This window comes from Aquila chrysaetos, chromosome 8 (genome assembly GCF_900496995.4).
Source record: "Aquila chrysaetos chrysaetos chromosome 8, bAquChr1.4, whole genome shotgun sequence".
NCBI classification, from domain to species: domain Eukaryota; kingdom Metazoa; phylum Chordata; class Aves; order Accipitriformes; family Accipitridae; genus Aquila; species Aquila chrysaetos.
Genome location: NC_044011.1, coordinates 2,377,523 through 2,395,119, shown reverse-complemented (window position 1 = coordinate 2,395,119; position 17,597 = coordinate 2,377,523). Strand labels below are relative to the sequence as shown.

At 61.8% G+C, this 17,597-nt stretch overlaps 2 protein-coding genes across 5 annotated transcripts; one reads left to right on the top strand and one right to left on the bottom strand.

Annotated features, from left to right (window-relative positions):
- Positions 1-2: 2 nt before the first annotated feature.
- On the top strand, positions 3-4,082 carry LOC115344644. Its single transcript, XM_030022297.1, has 7 exons — positions 3-72; positions 603-780; positions 900-1,315; positions 1,537-1,607; positions 1,774-2,019; positions 2,738-2,984; positions 3,106-4,082. Exons 2-7 carry the CDS (start codon positions 680-682, stop codon positions 3,213-3,215), a joined length of 1,191 nt encoding a protein of 396 aa, XP_029878157.1. The 5' UTR covers positions 3-72; positions 603-679; the 3' UTR covers positions 3,216-4,082.
- On the bottom strand, positions 3,915-16,444 carry SP2 (Sp2 transcription factor). 4 transcript variants are annotated; one of them, XM_041125384.1, is made up of 8 exons: positions 16,342-16,417; positions 14,291-14,456; positions 10,490-10,565; positions 8,915-9,868; positions 8,012-8,312; positions 5,663-5,837; positions 5,391-5,584; positions 3,915-4,962 (listed from the first exon to the last, which is right to left on the bottom strand). In XM_041125384.1, exons 3-8 carry the CDS (start codon positions 10,550-10,552, stop codon positions 4,862-4,864), a joined length of 1,788 nt encoding a protein of 595 aa, XP_040981318.1. In that variant the 5' UTR covers positions 10,553-10,565; positions 14,291-14,456; positions 16,342-16,417; the 3' UTR covers positions 3,915-4,861. The 4 variants fall into 4 exon arrangements, with proteins under 4 accessions (XP_040981318.1, XP_029878153.1, XP_029878154.1 ...); XM_030022293.2 differs by lacking the exon at positions 14,291-14,456 and having other exon boundaries at positions 16,342-16,444; XM_030022294.2 differs by lacking the exon at positions 14,291-14,456 and having other exon boundaries at positions 16,336-16,435.
- Positions 16,445-17,597: the final 1,153 nt, after the last annotated feature.

Here is a 17,597-nt window from a genome sequence, read left to right as displayed (position 1 = left end):
GGCGTGGGTGGGACGCGGAGACCCGGAAGTGGTGTCAGGGCTGTAAACAGGCACATGGAGGGGCTCTTAAAGGTACAGTGTCCCCGGGGGCGGGGGGGGGGGGGGGGGTGGGAGGGGGCGGGGACAGGGATGGGGCGGGGGGGGTCTGGGGGGGGACAGGGGACGGGGCGTGAGGGGACGGGGGACACACCGTGGGGACGGGGGACAGGGGCTGGGGGGACACTGGGGGGACACTGGGGGCGGGGGGGGGCAGGGACTTGGGGACACTGGGGACAGGGAAGGTGGGGACGGGGTGTTTGGGTCTGGGGGAAAAACTGGGGGGGTGATGACAAAGGACAAGGAGCTGGGAGAAGGGGGGGGCAGGGATTTGGGGACATTGGGGACAGGGAAAGTGGGGGCAAGACATGGGGCTGGGGGACACTGGGGGGGGCACTGAGGATGGGGGGGAAGTGGGGGGACAGGGGGGCCTGTGGGGCAGGGCTCTGGGAATTGGGGGGAACGGGGACAGAGTGGGGACACGGCAGGGGACGAGGGGAGGTGGGCACGGGGGGGGGCAGGGAGCAGGAGGGGTGCTGGGGGGCCACCCCGTGTCCCCCCGCCAGGTCCCCTCCGAGCAGGACGGGGGTCCCACGGCCCCAGCGAGGTGCCGGGGGGCTGGTGCACCCTGACGCTGGCACCCATGGCCGACGGTGGGGCCGAGCCCCAGGACGAGGACGAACATTCGGGGGGCCAGGACCCCGCGGACCCACAGTCCCCCGCATCCAGCCCGGGCCACAGCAGGTACTGGGTAGGGGCACATCCCCGTGTCACCCCCTGTGTCCCCAAACTGGGGAGGGGGGCTGTGACACCCCCCCCCCCAGGAGACCCAACACTGACCCCGTTCCCTCCCCATCCCCAAGGGTCCTCCTGCTCACCGAGGACATCGCAGCCAGGAAAAGACCCCGGCTGTGCCGGGGCACCCGGGCCAGCCCCAGTCACCCATGGGGACCCGAAAACCCCTGGGAGCTGGGGGGTGCCAGGGGGGTCTGGGGTCCACGGGCGGGCAGGGTGACGGGGCTGTACGCCCAGCTGCTGCGGGAGCTGGAGACGGAGGTGGAGGAGCTGCAGCGGGCGCTGGCAGCCCGGGACGAGGCCGTCCTGCACCGTGACCGCCGAATCCGGCAACTGGAGCTGGAGAACCGGCAGCTCCGGAACCAGGTCCGCAGTCTGGAGGAGGAAAACGACCTGCTGTCCTCCGGGGGTGGCCGCGGGGGACCCTTGGCCACCGCTGCCACCGCCACCAGGACCCTGCTGGCGTCGGGCACCGGCTGCATTGGTAACGGCAGTGTCCCCACCACGGGCTGGGAAAGGGGATCCAGTTTGTGGGGTGGCACTGGGACAGTCGAGGGTGAACGGGGACAGAGGGATGGAAGGGGACAGGCACAGGCCGGCGGGGCTGCGGGGGACAGAGGGGAGCTGCCCGGTCCCGTCCCCCCCCACCCGAGGACAGGGTCTGTCCCACGGCTGAGACCCCCCCCCGCCGCCGTGTCCCCGCAGGCGTCAGTGACAGCAACGTCCAGTTCCTCAAGGGGCTCGTGGGGCTGCTGGAGAGCGACTCCGCCATGCAGGTGGGTCTCGGTCCCTACGGGGTGGGGGTCTGGGGACAGCTCTGCCCCCGTGTCCCCGACCCACGCAGCTCCTCACCCCACGGAGGCTGGGGACCAGCTTGCCCCCAGCAGCACTGGGATGAGCGGGACGCCCGTGGCCAGCCAACCCCCACCTCTGTCCCCGCAGGTTGGGGGGCTCCAGCCCTTCTCCGCTCCCAGCCCTGGGGAGCAGGGCTGTGCCCCGGCTGACGTCCCGCGGAGCCCCCCGGCCTGGCGGCTGCGGGCAGGGCTGCCCGGCAGCTTCCCCCCCTGCCTGGGCACCGAGGAGGGGGCCGGCAGCCCGGCCGCACTCACCGACACCGCCTGCCTCTGGGAGGAGAGCCGGGGGGACACGCTGCCCGATGGCACCCCGCTCTGGGCCTCACCCATCGAGGTGTGTGGGGGCTGGCCGGGGCTCCGGGGGTCCCACCAAGGCTCCTGGGGTGCCCCCAGGGACCCGAGGTCCCACCAAGGCTCCTGGGGTCCCACCAAGGCTCCTGGGGTGCCCCCAGGGACCCGAGGTCCCACCAAGGCTCCTGGGGTCCCACCGAGGCTCCTAGGGTCCCACCAGAGACCTGGGGTTCTACCAAGGCTCCTCAGGTCCCACCAGAGACCCGAGGTCCCACCAAAGCTCCTGGGGTCCCACCAAGGCTCCTAGGGTGCCCCCAGGGACCCGAGGTCCCACCAAAGCTCCTGGGGTCCCACCAAGGCTCCTAGGGTCCTAACAGAGACCTGGGGTTCTATCAAGGCTCCTGGGGTCCCACCAGAGACCTGGGGTCCCACCAAGGCTCCTAGGGTCCCACCAGAGACCTGGGGTCCCACCAAGGCTCCTGGGCTGCCCCCAGGGACCCGAGGTCCCACCAAGGCTCCTGGGGTGCCCCCAGGCACCTGAGGTCCCACCAGAGACCTGGGGTCCCACCAAGGCTCCTGGGTTGCCGCTGGGCACAGCGCTGTGGTTGGAGCAGAGGGGACAAAGGGGTTCCCCCAGGGCACAGGAGAGGCGGCCCAGGGGGTCCCAAGGGATGGAGAGGGTCAGGGGAGCCCGAGGATGGAGTAGGGGGGTCCCCAGGCTCCATCCAGGACCCAGACGAGAGCTCTCCCACTTGCCGCAGGAAAACGGGAGGCCCAAACTGGAGCTGGTCCCCAACTCGGGGGTCTACATCACCCACCCGCAGCTGGACGACCTCTCGCAGGTCTCCACCGACAAGCCCAAGCTCATGACCCGCCGGCTGCTCGATTACTTCTTCTCACGGGAGACGCTGGCCCGGTCATCGGCCACGGGGCAGCGCATCGCCCACAATAACACCACCATGGAGCGGCCCCTCCGCCTGCCCGTGGCCGTCGTCAACGCCATCAAAGGTAGGGGACGGGGGTGGGTGGGATGGGGTCCCCTCCTGGTGCCGTCTCGGCCACGGCGGTGGGTCAGGAAAGGCCACGGTGCCACCCGTGAACGGGGTCGGGTCCCCCCTCCGCCCCGCAGAGTACGTCACCAAGATGTGCGGCCGCGGCTGCAACTTCAACGCCGTCATCAACAGCAAGTGCGGCACGTCCCGGCGGGCCGTCAAGAAGATGGTCGTGAAGATGGAGTGAGCCGAGACCCACGGGACACCCACGGCCCTCCGGCCGCGCGGAGGGGGATGAGCCCAGAGCCCTCCGGTGCCGCAGATGGGGAGAGGGGACAGGGAGGGACGTGCCGGGGACGGTGGGATCGCACCCTCGCGCTTTACAGAGGGGCTGGAGGATTCACCCTGCAGAGACCGGCAGGCTCAGCCCCACGTCCCCGTGGTGGGAGAGCCCACGGCCACGCGTCCTGCTCCCTCCAGCAGCAGGGAGCGGGTGCTGACAGGGGCAAGGGCCGGTTGGAGCAGGGAGATGCCGGTGCCGCGCATCTTACCGGCCGGTGACGGGGTTGGGATCGTGGTGCCGGGGTCCGCAGAGGGCAGAGACGGTGGCCACGGCCATCCCCGGCAGCAGAGCTGCTCCCGCACACAGCAGCGGCTCCACACATCCAGCCACGGCCCAGGACTGTTTTCCTGTAAATAGGTTCATTTCCAGCGACATTTGGGACTCCTGTAAATAAACTCCACTTTCTTTCTGCCCGAGAAGGCCGGCAGCTCGCCCTCCCTGCAGCCGCACCGAGCATTTCGCCTTCAGCTCTTCGCCGCCGCGGCTGGCTCTTGCTGCGGCTGCAGCCAGCGCAGCCCCAGTCGCGGCGGTGCCTGGCCCAGCACCGTGGCTCGCACCGTGCCGGCTCAGGAGAGAAAGGACCCTCAGCGGCACACGCTGCACTGGATTTGCCTCTGGTGACTAAATTTATTTAGCAAGGAAAGCTCCCGGCTGACTCCACACTGGCCAACCAGTTACAGTTAATAAAGTATAACAGATCTGTCACATAATCCAGAAAACAACCTCGGGCAGTTACAACTAAAAAATAAAGTGAATTTGTTTAATTTAAAAGCTCAAAAATAACAAGCCATATGTTTTTTAAACATGTAGTAAACACAAAAGCAATATAATCTATGATACAATGTACACTATACACAGTGGGGATGGTGGACAGCACACAGGGGAAGAAAAGGGGCTGAAGTCCCAAAATTCAAAAGGAAACGCCTCGGCACTTGGAAACAGAAAAGTGGGGAGAGAGAAATCATCAGAGAGAAAGAAACCTCTTCAGTATTGGAAAAGAAATGTTAGGAGAAAAGGGGAGCAAAGAAGATGGGCAGCATCTTACGGAGAAATTAAATAAAGATTAAAAAAAGCACTCACAATACACAGTGTTCGTAATTGGGAGCAGGGAGCGTAAGGCAACGATCTCCATAGAAAAAAGGGACCTTCCAAATGGGGTTATATAGATATTTATAGCTATTTATAGACTTTAAATATAAAGTAGGAATGTGCTGTGGAGCTTCTCCCGGCCCGCCTGCACCGGAGCGTCCAGTCCCCTCCGTGCCCGGCTCCCACGTGGCCGTGAAACATTTTGCCGGCCTCCGGGCCACCACCGGGCCGCTCCGTGGCCCCAGGGATCTGCAGGGAGGATCGGCCCCTCGCACCCTTCAGAAAGGGCTTCTTCTGCGTGGGGGCCCAAGCGGCGTCGGAGGAAGGACAGGAGGATGTCCCTGAGGGCTCCTCTCCGCGGACGGCCACGGCCGGGGACGCTGGAGCGCTGCGGCGTCGCAGGCTGGTGCCCTCGCAGGGTCTGTCCGTGCAGGCAGGGAGCCGTGGGGCAGCTCCCGGCCCTACAAGTTCTTGGTGACCAGGTGGGTTTTATAGTGCTTCGTCAGGTGGTCGCTCCGCATGAAGCGTTTCTGGCACTGCGCGCACTCGAATCGCTTGTCACCTGCGGGGAAGAGCAGCGGCGGTCAGGGGATGGCAGCCGGCGTGCCACGGCCCCGGCAGCACCATCACCGACCTGCTTTTGTCCCTGTATTCCCCTAAACCAGCCACGGTCAGGACAGCGGGGACTTCCCGGGGTGGCAGGGACACCCCCACGACAGGTCCCCTTTGCAGCCCAGCCCCTTCCCATGACACTTCTGTCACCACCATCATCTGGAGAGCCCAAAGGCAGCAGAGACCCCCCCAAGTTCTCCAGTCCCTCCCAGTAACTCAGTTAAATCACAAGGACAACTTGCGGTGGCCTAAAATCATCCCAAGTCCTCGGCTCAGCACATCCCCTTGGCTCTTGCAAGGCTCAGGACCCTATACAGGCTGGGCCATGATTCGGGGGGCTGCCCTGGGAGGGAGGGAGGGAGGGAGGGGGCCGCAAACCTGTGTGCGTGCGAGCGTGCCGCTGCAGCTCGTCGCTGCGTGTGAAGCGCTTCCCGCAGAAAACCCAGTTGCAGACGAAAGGGCGCTCGCCCGTGTGCAAGCGCACGTGAGCGCGCAGCAGCGAGGTCTTCCGGAAGGTCCTCCCGCACTCCGGGATGTGGCATATGTGCTTCTTCTTGCCCGAGTCCCCCGGCCTGGCGAGGAAAGCCACAATTAACCTTGGAGATGGGTGCCGGTCCCACAGGGCTGCCCCTCTCCCTCTCCGTGCTCACCTCTTCTCCCCGTCCTTGCAGTTGGGGCAGGTACACGCCATCCGCCGCCTCTTCTCCCCCGGCTGAATCTCTCCGGACAGCGCTTGCTCCATCTGGAGCTGGATCTGGGTCGGGCTCAGGCCGCTGATGGTCAGGTTGTTGCCAGACACGTTCTGCACAGTCAGCTGCTGCTGGCCTGGGGAGGAAAAGGGGGAGTCAGGCTCTGCCCCTCCGTTCCCGGGGGGGCCGTGCTGCGCCCACGCGCCGGTGCCCAACGCGTCCGTCCATGCTCCTCGTGCGGGTCCTGCCGAAACCCTTTGGAAGCGGCTGGCTGGAGGAAAGACCCCCCGCGTGCGGGACGGGACACCCCAGGTCTCGACACCCCCAGCCCCGCATGCAGCACTGCCACGGCCCCCGTGCCCCGCCACGTGCTGGTCCCCAAGCGGGGCCGGTAAGTCCCTTTTTTCTGAATATACTGTGCGGTTTTTCAAAGTTTTCGGTTTGACCCTTCGGGGTGGGGAAATGACCAAAGAGGAAACAAAAAAGAAACTTTGAAAAAACGTGCAATATATTGACCAAAAAAACGGGACTTACCCCGGACCCTAAGGGCCGCTCCACGCTCGGGTGCTCACGGAGGCGGCAGCCTGGGCCTTGCACAGCACCCGGCAGCCGTGACGGGGGCTGGAAAGAAGAAGACGGGGTCAGCGTCAGCAAGCGGGATCGCTGCTCTCGGGGCAGCAGGGAAGAAGGAGGAGGAGGAGGAGCGGGACCTGACAGCAGAGCAAAGAAGGGGTGACTGCAGAGAGGGAAGATGGGATCAGGGGTGCAGGCAGAGCAAAGGTGCCACCATATCCACCGGGAGGGAAAGCGCGAAGCCAAGAGTCGCGGCAGCCCTTTGGCAGCAGTGCGAGACACGCAGCCGCTTGGGAGGCGGGCATGTCCTGGCTGAACCCAAGCCGAGACCCGACTCGATTCGTTTCATTCACAGGCAGCAGCCAGCAGGTCCTACCGGTCTCCCCTTCGCAGCCGGGGCTGCAGCAAGGGCCCCCACCAGCCTTGCGGCGCGTTGCGGGCAGCAGCGCAGACAGCAGCAACATCTGCTTGTGGCATCTCCCCGACGCTCACGGCTGGCCCCACGTTTACACGCAAAGCAGCAATTAAAAACCCCCTTAAAAGCAAGCCCAGCGAGGACGGCGGCCTGCTGTGGAGCACGAAACCACGCTGGCCCGTGTTTTATGCTGACATCGTTTAGTCAAGCAAGAAAGAACAGCTTCCGACTGCAAAACCGAGCCGGGACTCCTGCCGGTTCTTGCTGAGAGAGAAACCACCGCACGGCAGCAGGTCTTTCTGGATCAGAAAGCAGATAAACTTCCCTCAGACACAGCTTCCTTCCCTCGGCTCCCTGGTGGCAGCCCACACCACCGGCCCTGGCCTGGGGAAGGTTTGCTGGGCAGGAGGGGAGGACAGAGCGGCTGCCGGGATGTGTCTCTCCTGGCAGCGGGGAGATGAGCAGGCAATGCAGGGACAGACGTGCGCCAGGGCTGTCTGCGGCTCACAGACCGCTCCAGCCACTGGCCAGGGTCATGTCTGGCTATTTTCAGCTTAAGGAAGACACTTGTCCCATGGAGGTGAGGGGCTGGGTTCACTCTCAGGGAATAGCGATCTCTCGCTACGGAGCACAGAGCTTGTGTGTGTGACTGAGCCTCTCCTGGTTTGGCTACTGAAGCCCAAACCAGCAGCCGTCGCACCCAGCAGATGCAAGGAGATGTCCCAGCCCCGGGACCAGGACCTGGCAGGGTGATCTGTGGTAGGGGCTGCTGGCCCAGAGGTGCTGCAGGAGGGAAAACCCCGCTCCATCACGTCCCTCTGCCTGGCTGAGTCGCAGCTCCCCAGAAAAAAAGACACCCATCTCGCCCCAAGGGCCTGGGCACAGCTCAGCCTTCCCCTGCACAGAGCTCGGGAGCAAACAGAGCTGGTCTGGGCTCTCGGGCAGCCGCAGCCCCCGCGCTCAGACATGTCCTGCAGCTCGGCACGACCGCACGGCCTGACCCTGCAGGCGGCTGTCTCCGCTAACCGCCCTCTCTGACACATCTTACCAGGACAGGCTTGGAAACACCCAGCAGAGCCACCAAATAGATACCCTGCGAAACACTCGGGGCCTCCTGGAGCGACAGGAGCTAGAGAAGCTGATGACATTTACAGTCAGCAACATTCAGCCTCAGGGTACAAGGGATCTGTTTACAAAGCTGCAACATCCCAGCTGCAAAGTGTCCTGCTGCGCGGGGGGGGTGGCTTTCTGTCCTCCGCATCGGGGAGCTGCCTAAATCCTGCTGTCCCTCCCACCCCGTCGCAGAGCAGGGCGCAGCCCACCTCCAGTGTTGGTGATGGTGACAGGCACACCCTGGACTTGCACGCCGTTGATGTTGATGGTCTGCATGGCCTGCGCCGCGGCCGCCAGCTGAGCCGCGTTCAAGCTGATGATGCCTCCGGCGGGGGCAATCTTTGGCAGAGTGCGTTCCTTGCGCGTGGCTGGTTTCTTGCTGCCGCCCCCCGTGCTGGGGGTGCGGGACACGGGGCTGCTGCAAGAGGTCGCAGATGGAGCCACCGTCATGGCGGAGGCTTCCTGGAGCAGCACTGTCTGCAGCTCACCCGACGGTGTTTTGAAGTAGACCTGATGGGAGGAGAGAAGAGGGATGAATGAGACCAGCTGCTGCCACCGGGCAGACCCCTCTCCACCGCGATGGTCGCCCTCCCCACACAACCGAGGAATCCGGGCCTGCGATGAGCCAAAGAGCAGGAGAAGTTGCCCGAGCATCTGAAGACCCTTTGTGGGCCTCCTGAAGAAAGGTCCTGGCCTTGCACAGCAGCAAAGGGCTGCTTCGGCCTTGTAGCCTGGTTTCCAAAGGCAACACTGAAGACACAGTGCTACAGGCTGTGAGTCCCAATCCCCCACCTCCCTCCATCTCCCAAGAGCTTCTGAGCAGGCTGGCTCATCCCAACCCAAGCTGGTGGCACAGCAGAGATTTCAAGGACTACAGGTCCTGCAAAAGCAGGTGGCCAGCAAGGGAGACTTAATAAAGCCCTGCTGAGGGAACAGCTGTGTTCCCAACCCTTCTTAGACATCAGAGAATCCACACAAGCGGTGCCTAAACTGGATGCCAAGTTGGGAATGTCTGGCAGCTCACAAACCCCTTCAGCTTTCTAAAGCCTGGGTGAGGGCTCAGAGGAGAAACAGGGCAGAGGCACCTTGCAGGAGGACGCAGAAGGTGGTACCTGGGTAGGAGTGGGTTCCGTCGTCTGGATCTGGAAGTTCTGGGAGGATTTTTGGGGGACGGTGGGGAGCGTGGCGGAGGCGGCCTGGACCACGCGCAGGGCCTGCTGCGGGATCTGCACCACCTGCGACTCCTGCTTGGGCTGCACCACCTGTACCTGCTGCACCACGGCCGGCTGGCCGGAGCCCGGGCTCTGCACAATCAGCAGGTTGTTGCCCGCCTGGATGATGTTCTCCGCTGTGGTCTCTATTAACACCGTCTCCACTTGCTCGGCCACGGCCACGGCGGCAGGCTGGGCGGGCGACATGGCTTTTTTCCGAGTCTTTTTGCTGGGCTTCGAGGGGCTCTCCGCAAGGATCTGAGCCTGCGTGCCCGGCTCAGCGGCGTTCACCAGGTTGTTCACGGGCAGGGTAAGAGTCACGTTGCTGCCGCCGGCTAACTTGACCACGTTGCTCGTGCCCTGCACCGGCGAAGCTCCACCCTTCTGCGCCGGAGCCGGTTTGATGGGCACGGGCTTGTGAGAGGAAGAGGAAGAGGTGAGAATCGCTTGATTCGTGCCCGGAATAATCTGGATCTGGTTGGTGAGGTTGGGCTGGACCTGGATGGTCTGTCCCCCCGCGGCCTGGATCTGGGGCACTGCCTGGTACTGGATGTTGGCGGATGAGCGGGTCCCCTTGTTGATGACAGTTGGGTTCTGAATGGCAAAAACCAGCTGCCCCCCGGGGTAGGAGGTGCCGACCTGAGAGCCCTGGATCTGGAAGAGGTTCCCTTTCGACGACAGGATCCCAAAGCTGTTCTTACTGGTGCCCAGAGGGAGCGGAGCAGGTTTGATGGGGACGAGTTTGCGAGGTGCTGGCTGAGGAGGGGCAGGAGGAGTCACGGCGGCTTCCACTGCGGGGGGACCGATTTTGCTACATGTCGCTGCGAGGAGGGCTAGAGGAGATGGCTGGGAGTCCTGGGGAGCCAGGAAGGAGACGGGTAAGTTAGAGACAGGGGCTTGTGCCAAACATCTGGAGACCAAGTCAGTGAAGGAAAGGGTAAATGCTCTCGGAAGCAATCCAGTCCACGCCAATGAGACACCCCTTATTAAGGGAACTGCTTAATTACCCATACCACGTGTGCCTTCAGCTAACCCTCTCACACTGCCATCAGGATGGCGACTGCCTTTTAATCGTGTGCCTATGTTCTTACAACCTCTATAAAGGTGCAAATACCCTGCAAGTCTGCTGGTATTTACACCCATTACACACACCCTGGCGTGTCACAGGCAGTTTTAATTCCAAGACCACCTTGTGATATCAGCTGCTAAAGCGACCTAAGAGGTCCTTAAGGAAAACACAGCGTGGGGAGGAGAAACACCACTCCGGAAGAGTTGGCATCGGGGCTCGGAAACAGTCCAGAGTGCCGTTCCCCAGCCTGTCCTGCAATCAGCCCTCCTCCAGACACAGCAATGCTGGCTACAGGGGAGGCAGGAGGGGCTGAACCGACGAACAGCAGCGTTTGCTGTTCTGCACCCCAGGACACTTCCCTCCGCCCCAGTGGGGAGCCAGGAGCCCGCCGATGCCCCCGTACTCACCTGGGCAGTGGAGGCGGCCGGCTGCAGGTATTCACTGGGGCTGACGGCAGCAGTCGCAGCCATGCTGTCTCTTGGTCTGCGAGGAAGCAGCAGAGAGATGGAAGAGTAAGACCAGCAGCAAGACCTGAGACCGCAGCTCCTCGGCGTGCCCAGCCCAAGGCCCCGATGGCCAAGGGACTCTCCCGGTGTCTCCCTGCATCACCCAAAATGTCACACCTCACCCCCGTGCCTTCAGCACGGGGCTGGGGGGGGGGGGGGGGGTTACACAGGGGCTAGAGAAATCTCACCATCTTATCACCTTCTCCCTGCACTTTCCTTTGACCTTTGTTTGCCACCAAAGGGAAATGCCAATTATGGTGAGCAACAGGCTGCAGCCCTCACTCGCTTGCCTGCATCCCAGCACAGCCTTGACCTAAAGCCACGGGCCCCCCCAGGGCTGACAGAGACCACTGCTGCTCTGCAGAGCCCCCAGCTTCAAAGCAGAGGCAGGCATGCCTGGCGAGCCGACGGCTTCCCGGTTCCCAGCCCACACCATCTCCCTGCTGCTTGTTTTTCTAACTTTGGGAATCAAAAAGGACAGAGTTTTGGTACAGAATCGTGTTTTTGAAGGCTGGAAAAACATTGTTTCAATTATTTCGGTATGTTGTCGGTGCTGAATGTTTGTAAGTCGTTATGTAATTAAAAGGTCACTTCGGGGAATAAAAAATGCTGCTGGTGCTGGCTAGCAGCGGGACCTCGGGAGGCTGAGAAAAGACGTCGGCGAGCGGGGAGGAGAGAGCAGCAGCAGGCGGCACACGAAGGACAGGAGGTGCCTGCAGGAGCCAGGGCCACGGAGCCTACAGCGGTTAAATGGGAACTGCACACCGGGGAGAGGAGAGGGGCGAAGTTACGGCGGAGAAGCCGGTCGCTCGAGGGCCTTGGCAGGCAAAGGCGTGTGGGGGAGGGCACAGGGCAAGCGGCCACGGCTCCTCCGATGGTGCAGTGGGAGCGTGGGATGAGGCAGGGCCACCCCGAAGGGCAGCTGCAAGGAGGGGGGCGATTCACCGCCCCTGCGGCTTTGCTGCCTTCCTCTCTCGACGCTTTCCTCAGGGAGGAACAAGTTCACAATCTCCGACGCTCATCACTTCTGCTGCCCCGAATGCCGCAGAGCGATAACACTGAGGCTGAGACTCTTCTTGCCACCGGGGCAGCTACAACAGTTTCTTTTTAAAGGTTTAAGACAGCAAAGCCAGGGAAAGAGACTCTTAAATCCTCACAATTTGCTAAATCTTTTGTTCTGGACTAGAAAGACATTTCATCCTTGACATTTCCTTTGGCAAATTCCCCAGTCACCCCCATCCAGCAGTCGCTGTATGGCTCAATAGCTTGATAATATTTGCCTAGATAAGGTGCCAGGGAGAACTTGTTTGAGCTCGAATGCTCTTTATTACTGCTGCTGACAATGCCCTGACTTTAAATGGGGAATTACGGCCATCTGAGGAATATGGATGCTTGGGGTTTACTCAGAGCATCTCTGAAATGCAGCCCCGGTGCAGGCGAGCCGATAGGAAGCCAGCATTGTGGTAGTTACAGAGATGCTTGGATGGCACGAGCAATGGGAAGCACTGGCAGAGGACGAGCAGTACAATGAAGATACAAAGTCCCGGATGGTTTATACCACATCATACCAGCCAAAAATTAACTGTTGTGTAAGCACAGCTAGTGGCATTTTGCTGCTTACAAGGACCGGGCAAGAACCGTGTCCCAGGACTGTGGCAGAGCACTGCTCTCTGGCTCCGGACAGGCAAAGTAAAGATCTGGCAGAGGCAGAGTTGCTGTTTAACAACATCGCACTCCTGCCCGGGGAGCTGCGGGAGATTCAGGGTTGGATGAGGGACTACACGGGTGAGGAAAACTGGGTGTGGGTTTTGTTTCAAATGGAGCAAACTCCATGCTCCGCAGCCCAGCACAGGAAAGGCTTGGCAGCATCAATCGCAAGAGGCAAGAGCCATCAGCACAGGCTGGCTCAGGGTGACAGGGCCAGCACCCAACCTCAGAATGGGCAAACTTGACCTTGCTTGAAGCAGCATCCGCTGCCAGCACGTGGCTGCAGGAGCCCTGGGCAAAAGGCACATCTGCACTGGGAAAATAAGGGGGTTCTATCATTTTGAAACTGTCAGCGAGCAAGGACGGTGCAGGAGGCGTACGCATTGCTGCCCAATTCAAGGGCCGGTCGTCACATCTTAATACAGCTTAAGGCTGGGAGAAAAGTCCTCTAGGTAATTGAGATGCAGTCAACGCTCACATAAAACCAGAGGTGAGGGCCCTCGGCTCCCCCTGCACCCCTCGGCCGTCCCACGCGGCATGGACCAAGACAGACATCTCCCTGGGAATGCGAAGCCTTTCACCAAACAGAAAGCCACTAAGAAACCAAGCGATCGGGCCCCAGGCCAAGTCACCAAGGTGCCCGCTTCCCAAAGGCAGGCAGCTCCCCCCTCGCCAGCACAGGCTCCATGGCTCCTCTCGAAGCTCCGCAGAGGTTCTTTCACAGTCCTGCCGTGAGCGAGCGCATAAATCCCCAGGAAGAGTCAGGGCAGAGTCCCAGGCGCCTGGGACAGCATCACATGGAAATTACTCGCCCCGTTCCTTAGCAAAAGGCATCCATTCCCTTGAAGCCACTTGCTGCCGCTCGCTGTGGCAACCTCCCAGAGACGAAAGCATCAGACGCTCGTACCCAGCAAGCTGGCCTGCGATAAAAGGACGCTTTCTTCCCAGAAAGCCGGGAGCTTGTATGGCTGCCCAAGTTCAATGGCTGCACCCTCCCTTTCAGCAGAATTAGGGCACTGCTGAGGATTAACAGCCCTGACTACAAATAAGAGCAACGCTGAGCTGGCCAGAGAGAGACACACATACCAGGAGAGATTCCATTAGCCCGAACAAATAAATAAGGATAATGACTGGGGGAGAAGCCCTGTGTCGCCGCAGTTGCGGTGTAATCCCTCCACGAGTTTCTCACTTGTACAATTTATGTCTGAATCCAGCAGCGACAGTTTCACATCCTGAGGGTGTAACGTGATATAAACCTGCTTACAGCGTGGTGAAACCAAACGGGTACCAAAGCACGCGGCTTCACTCTCCACGTATCTGCCCAGGACAGAACTGGGAAACCGGGCTGTCACTGCCTGCAGGGAACATTTCTGGATCCACCCTGGGGGATATGGACCCTCATGAGAGGCAGGAGCTCCCCGCCAGCACCCTCTCACAGACGTTTACCATGAAACCGTCACCCACTCTGCGTTACACACTTATTCACGCCCCATGAAGAATTTGCTGAGCAGTTTGGGTCCAGTTCGCCCTTCTGTAAACACCCAGCCAAGCCTCAAACGGAAGAGGACTCTCCCTTAAGGCAACTGAAGAGCACCGATTCATAAAATATTTTTTTTTCTGGCCATCCTCCTCTTCCTCAGCTTGTCACAAGTGCAGTTTTGTATGGAAACCATCTTCCTACAGACTGGAAACAACAGCCGCCTTACCCCTTGCCTGCCTTCACCCCTGTAAAAGGGCAAAGCAACCAAAAACTCAGTGATTTCTGGCACGAGAACCATTTCCTTTATTATGTTCCTCAAATGAGCACAACCAGGACTCACTCCTGCCCCAGGACACACGGACCAAGTGCCTCGCACCCCGACCAACTGTCCAGATACCCTGAAGTCTGCCTGACAGCACTTCGAGGAGCTTGAGGAGCCCGCCGTGAGCTCACAGCACACGGAAAAAAAAGTCCACAGGACTTGAGCGATGGAGCTGTAGGAAGAGAAAACTTACCAACCGCGCCAGCCCATGAGACCCCATGTCCAGCCGGAGGAAACGCCTGCTAGCAGCCAGCTGGACCGCTCACACCAGCACGATTGGTAGGTTTGCTCAGAGGCGGCTCCTTCGCTTCTCACAAGAATTTATTTACTTTGGAAACTGTGCCATTATCTTCAATATTCTACAAGAGATATAAAGGGGAGAAATGTTTTTTTCCTTCCTAACCAGGACAAGCCCTTCTCCTCGGGGAGCTGCCAGGCAGTCCTCCACAGGATCTACAGCTTCCAGCTCAGCGGAGGAGACCGGGACAGAGGCAAACACTGACGAGAAGGTACCTGCCAGTCCTCACAGCCACAACCAACACCCCATCCTGCAGCTCAAGCAGCACAGGCACTTCTACACAGCTACAAAACTCCCTTTCGAGGGCGTTTGGAAGTTTTATATATTTTAGACCATGATTTCAAGCCCTATCACCACGATAGCCTTGTTACCTTCTCACAGCCCCCCTCTGAGAGAGGAAATACCACATCAATTTATAGACAGGGCACAAGCCATCGGTCCAGGTACTCCAGTTGCAGAGGAGTCTCTGCTCCCCAAAATACCCTTCCCATCTGCCTGATGGATCTTTTTTTGGGGGTGCGGCAGGGGGCTGAACATGATCCTAACTTTCAGCACTCGGTTTAAGCCAATTGACGCACCTGATCCGAGTTACTGCGGTTTTAATTAGCACCTTGAGCGTGAAGGTGAATCAGAGTCCCCTAAAATCCATGAAAGACCTCAGCAACTGCAAAAAAACTGCTCAGGATTATGAAGCTAAGCACAGTCATAGGGGAAAACAACACACCTGATGGTAGCATTTGTTTGTCATGGCCGTAAGCAAGTATTCAAAGTCAGGCACAAAAGAGCTCAAACACCTGCATATTTACATATTAACAGCAGGAAATCAAGCGACTTCTTAGAATAAACTGGCCAGGATTTCTGTTGTTTTAACTCCTGGTCTGACTCCGACATGCCTGTGACAGTGCAGGCGTTACAGCCACTTGCCAACATCAGAGTTTGTTTTCTCCTTCCTTGATGCTGGGGGGAAACTCCCCGGCGCTTTGGCTGTGTTTAAGGAGAAGTAAGAGGAGAAGCAGCTGAAATAAAGTGAGCCAGAAAGGCCGCGCTGCCAAGGATGCACCGGCACACTGTGGAAAGACCAGCCTCGGGGAGGAGAGAGCAGCTCCCCGCTCTGCTCATCCAAGGAAGGAGAGGTTTTGAGGCGCGGGAGCAAGCGGATGGTGGGGTACCCTTGAGCGGCAGCTCCCCCAAAGCGACGACAGGCCCCAGTGGAAACTTCCAGCAGCATCAGTCTGTGACTCCCTGAGCGGACAAGATCCTGTTGCTCTGCGCATCCCCGGGCATCGGAGATAACCGCCTCCATCCTTATCTCCCTGCTGCACCCCCAGACCCGGGACGGCTCCCCCAGCTCTGCCCTGCCGCCCCCTCACCCCCGTACCACCAGTGCCCGAGGGGAAGGAACCCAAATCCCACTCTACGTCCCACGGGGATGCGGTGGGGGCTGAAATGCCCTTCCCCACACAGCCCCCCCTCCCCCCCAATCCCATCCCACTCAAATTTGGGGCAGTTTCCTTCACAGCCCCCAGCCACAGCCCCCCCTCACCCCCACGCGTGGAGGGGGGGGGTCTCCCAGGCCCGGACACCCCCTGCGCCCGCTCCCTGCCACCCCAGCCCCCAGGGACCCCCGCAGCAGCCCGGACACCCCCGGGCCCCCACCTCCACGTACCGGGGCATCCCCCCCATCCCTCCCGGCCCCTCCCGGCGGCGGTGGCGGTCCCCGGGGAGGCGGGCCGAGGTGAACGGGCCCGCCCCCGACCGGGCCCCGGCCCCGGAAGCGCCGCCCGCCCGTCCGCCCGCCCGCCCGGCGCTCGGGGAGGGCGGGCCGGGAAGGCCGCACGCCCCTTCCGGACCCGGTGCCGCTGATGCTGCTCGCCCCTCGCCCCGCCGCCGCCGCCACCGCCCCCTCCGCTTCAGCGCGCCCGCCCCCGCCGCGGACCCACACAAACCGGCCGGAGCGGCGGCGGCGGCGGCGGCGGCTCCGACCCCCTCACGGCGCCATCTTCCTCCTCCGGGGCCGCCCGGGCACCGCCCTGGGTGACCCGCCTCTCGGCGGCCTCTTGGCCAATCCTCACCCGGCTTGCCGGCGCTGTGGCCAACAGACGGCGAGATGCTTTATCGCCGGCCAATCCGCCGCGGCTTGCCGCTTGATGGGCAGCTCCGCTGAGCAATAGGACTCGTGATGGAGTGACGGCTCCGCCAATGGGCGCGGAGCTCCGAGGTGACGGACGGAACCGGAGACCCAATGGGAGGGCAGATCTCTGATTGACAGCGCGGTTGGCTAATGGGAGCAAGCTCAGCCTGTCGCCGTCCGCTGATTGATTGACAAACCTTCGAGGCGGAGGAGGCGGACTTCCTCGTGGGCGGGAGCCACCCAAAATCCGCCTCTCGGTTGGTGGCGACCATCTTGATTGACGTGCAGAGAAGACAATGGAAGACGCGGAGCAGCCGAGCTCCGCCTGTGATTGGCCCCGCGCCCATGGCGGGGAGGGCGGGTAGTCTGGAACGTTGAAGCCTGATGACGGCAGCGGGGTCCCCGCGGGGGTGGGGAGTCCCGGGGATCTCCGGGGGGGTCCCGGTGTGTGTGTCCCCCCACCGCAGGCCCCGGCCTGGCTTCTCCTAGGACCCCCCCGGCCCCGTGCGGGTTCCCCGGGCCGGGACCCTTCCTCCCTCCGTGCCACCGGGGGGGGGGGTCTGCACCCGTGGGACCGGGGGTGTCACCGGTGCTGCGGCCCCCCAAGCCCGGGGGGGGGGGGGGCTCAGGGCTTTCCACGGTCCCGTGGTTGAGCCCAGGCCGGGCCTCACACCCCCCCCCCCCCCCCGGCCACAAATGGGGAAACTGAGGCTCCGGGGGGGGGGCTCCCCCCGGCCCCATCACTGCACCCCTCGGGCTGGCCTGGCGCCCATCACCCACTCCTCGGGGCTCCCCAATAGGGTGGTGTGGGGCAGCCCCAGACCCCCACGCGCCAGGCTCTGCACCCTGGGGGGCAGCTAGTGGGGGAGAAAACCGGGGGGGGGGGGGAACCCCAAGCCTGGTGTCACACAGCCCCACAGCTGCTGAAGGACCCCATCTCCCCCAGGGGTGGGGGTACCCTGTCTCCCTGCAAGGGTTGGGGTGCCTGGAAGGGTTTGGGGTGCTCAGAGGGGGTCGGGGTGCCCCATCTCCCTCCAGGGATCAGGGTGCTCAGAGGGGTTCGGGGCCCCC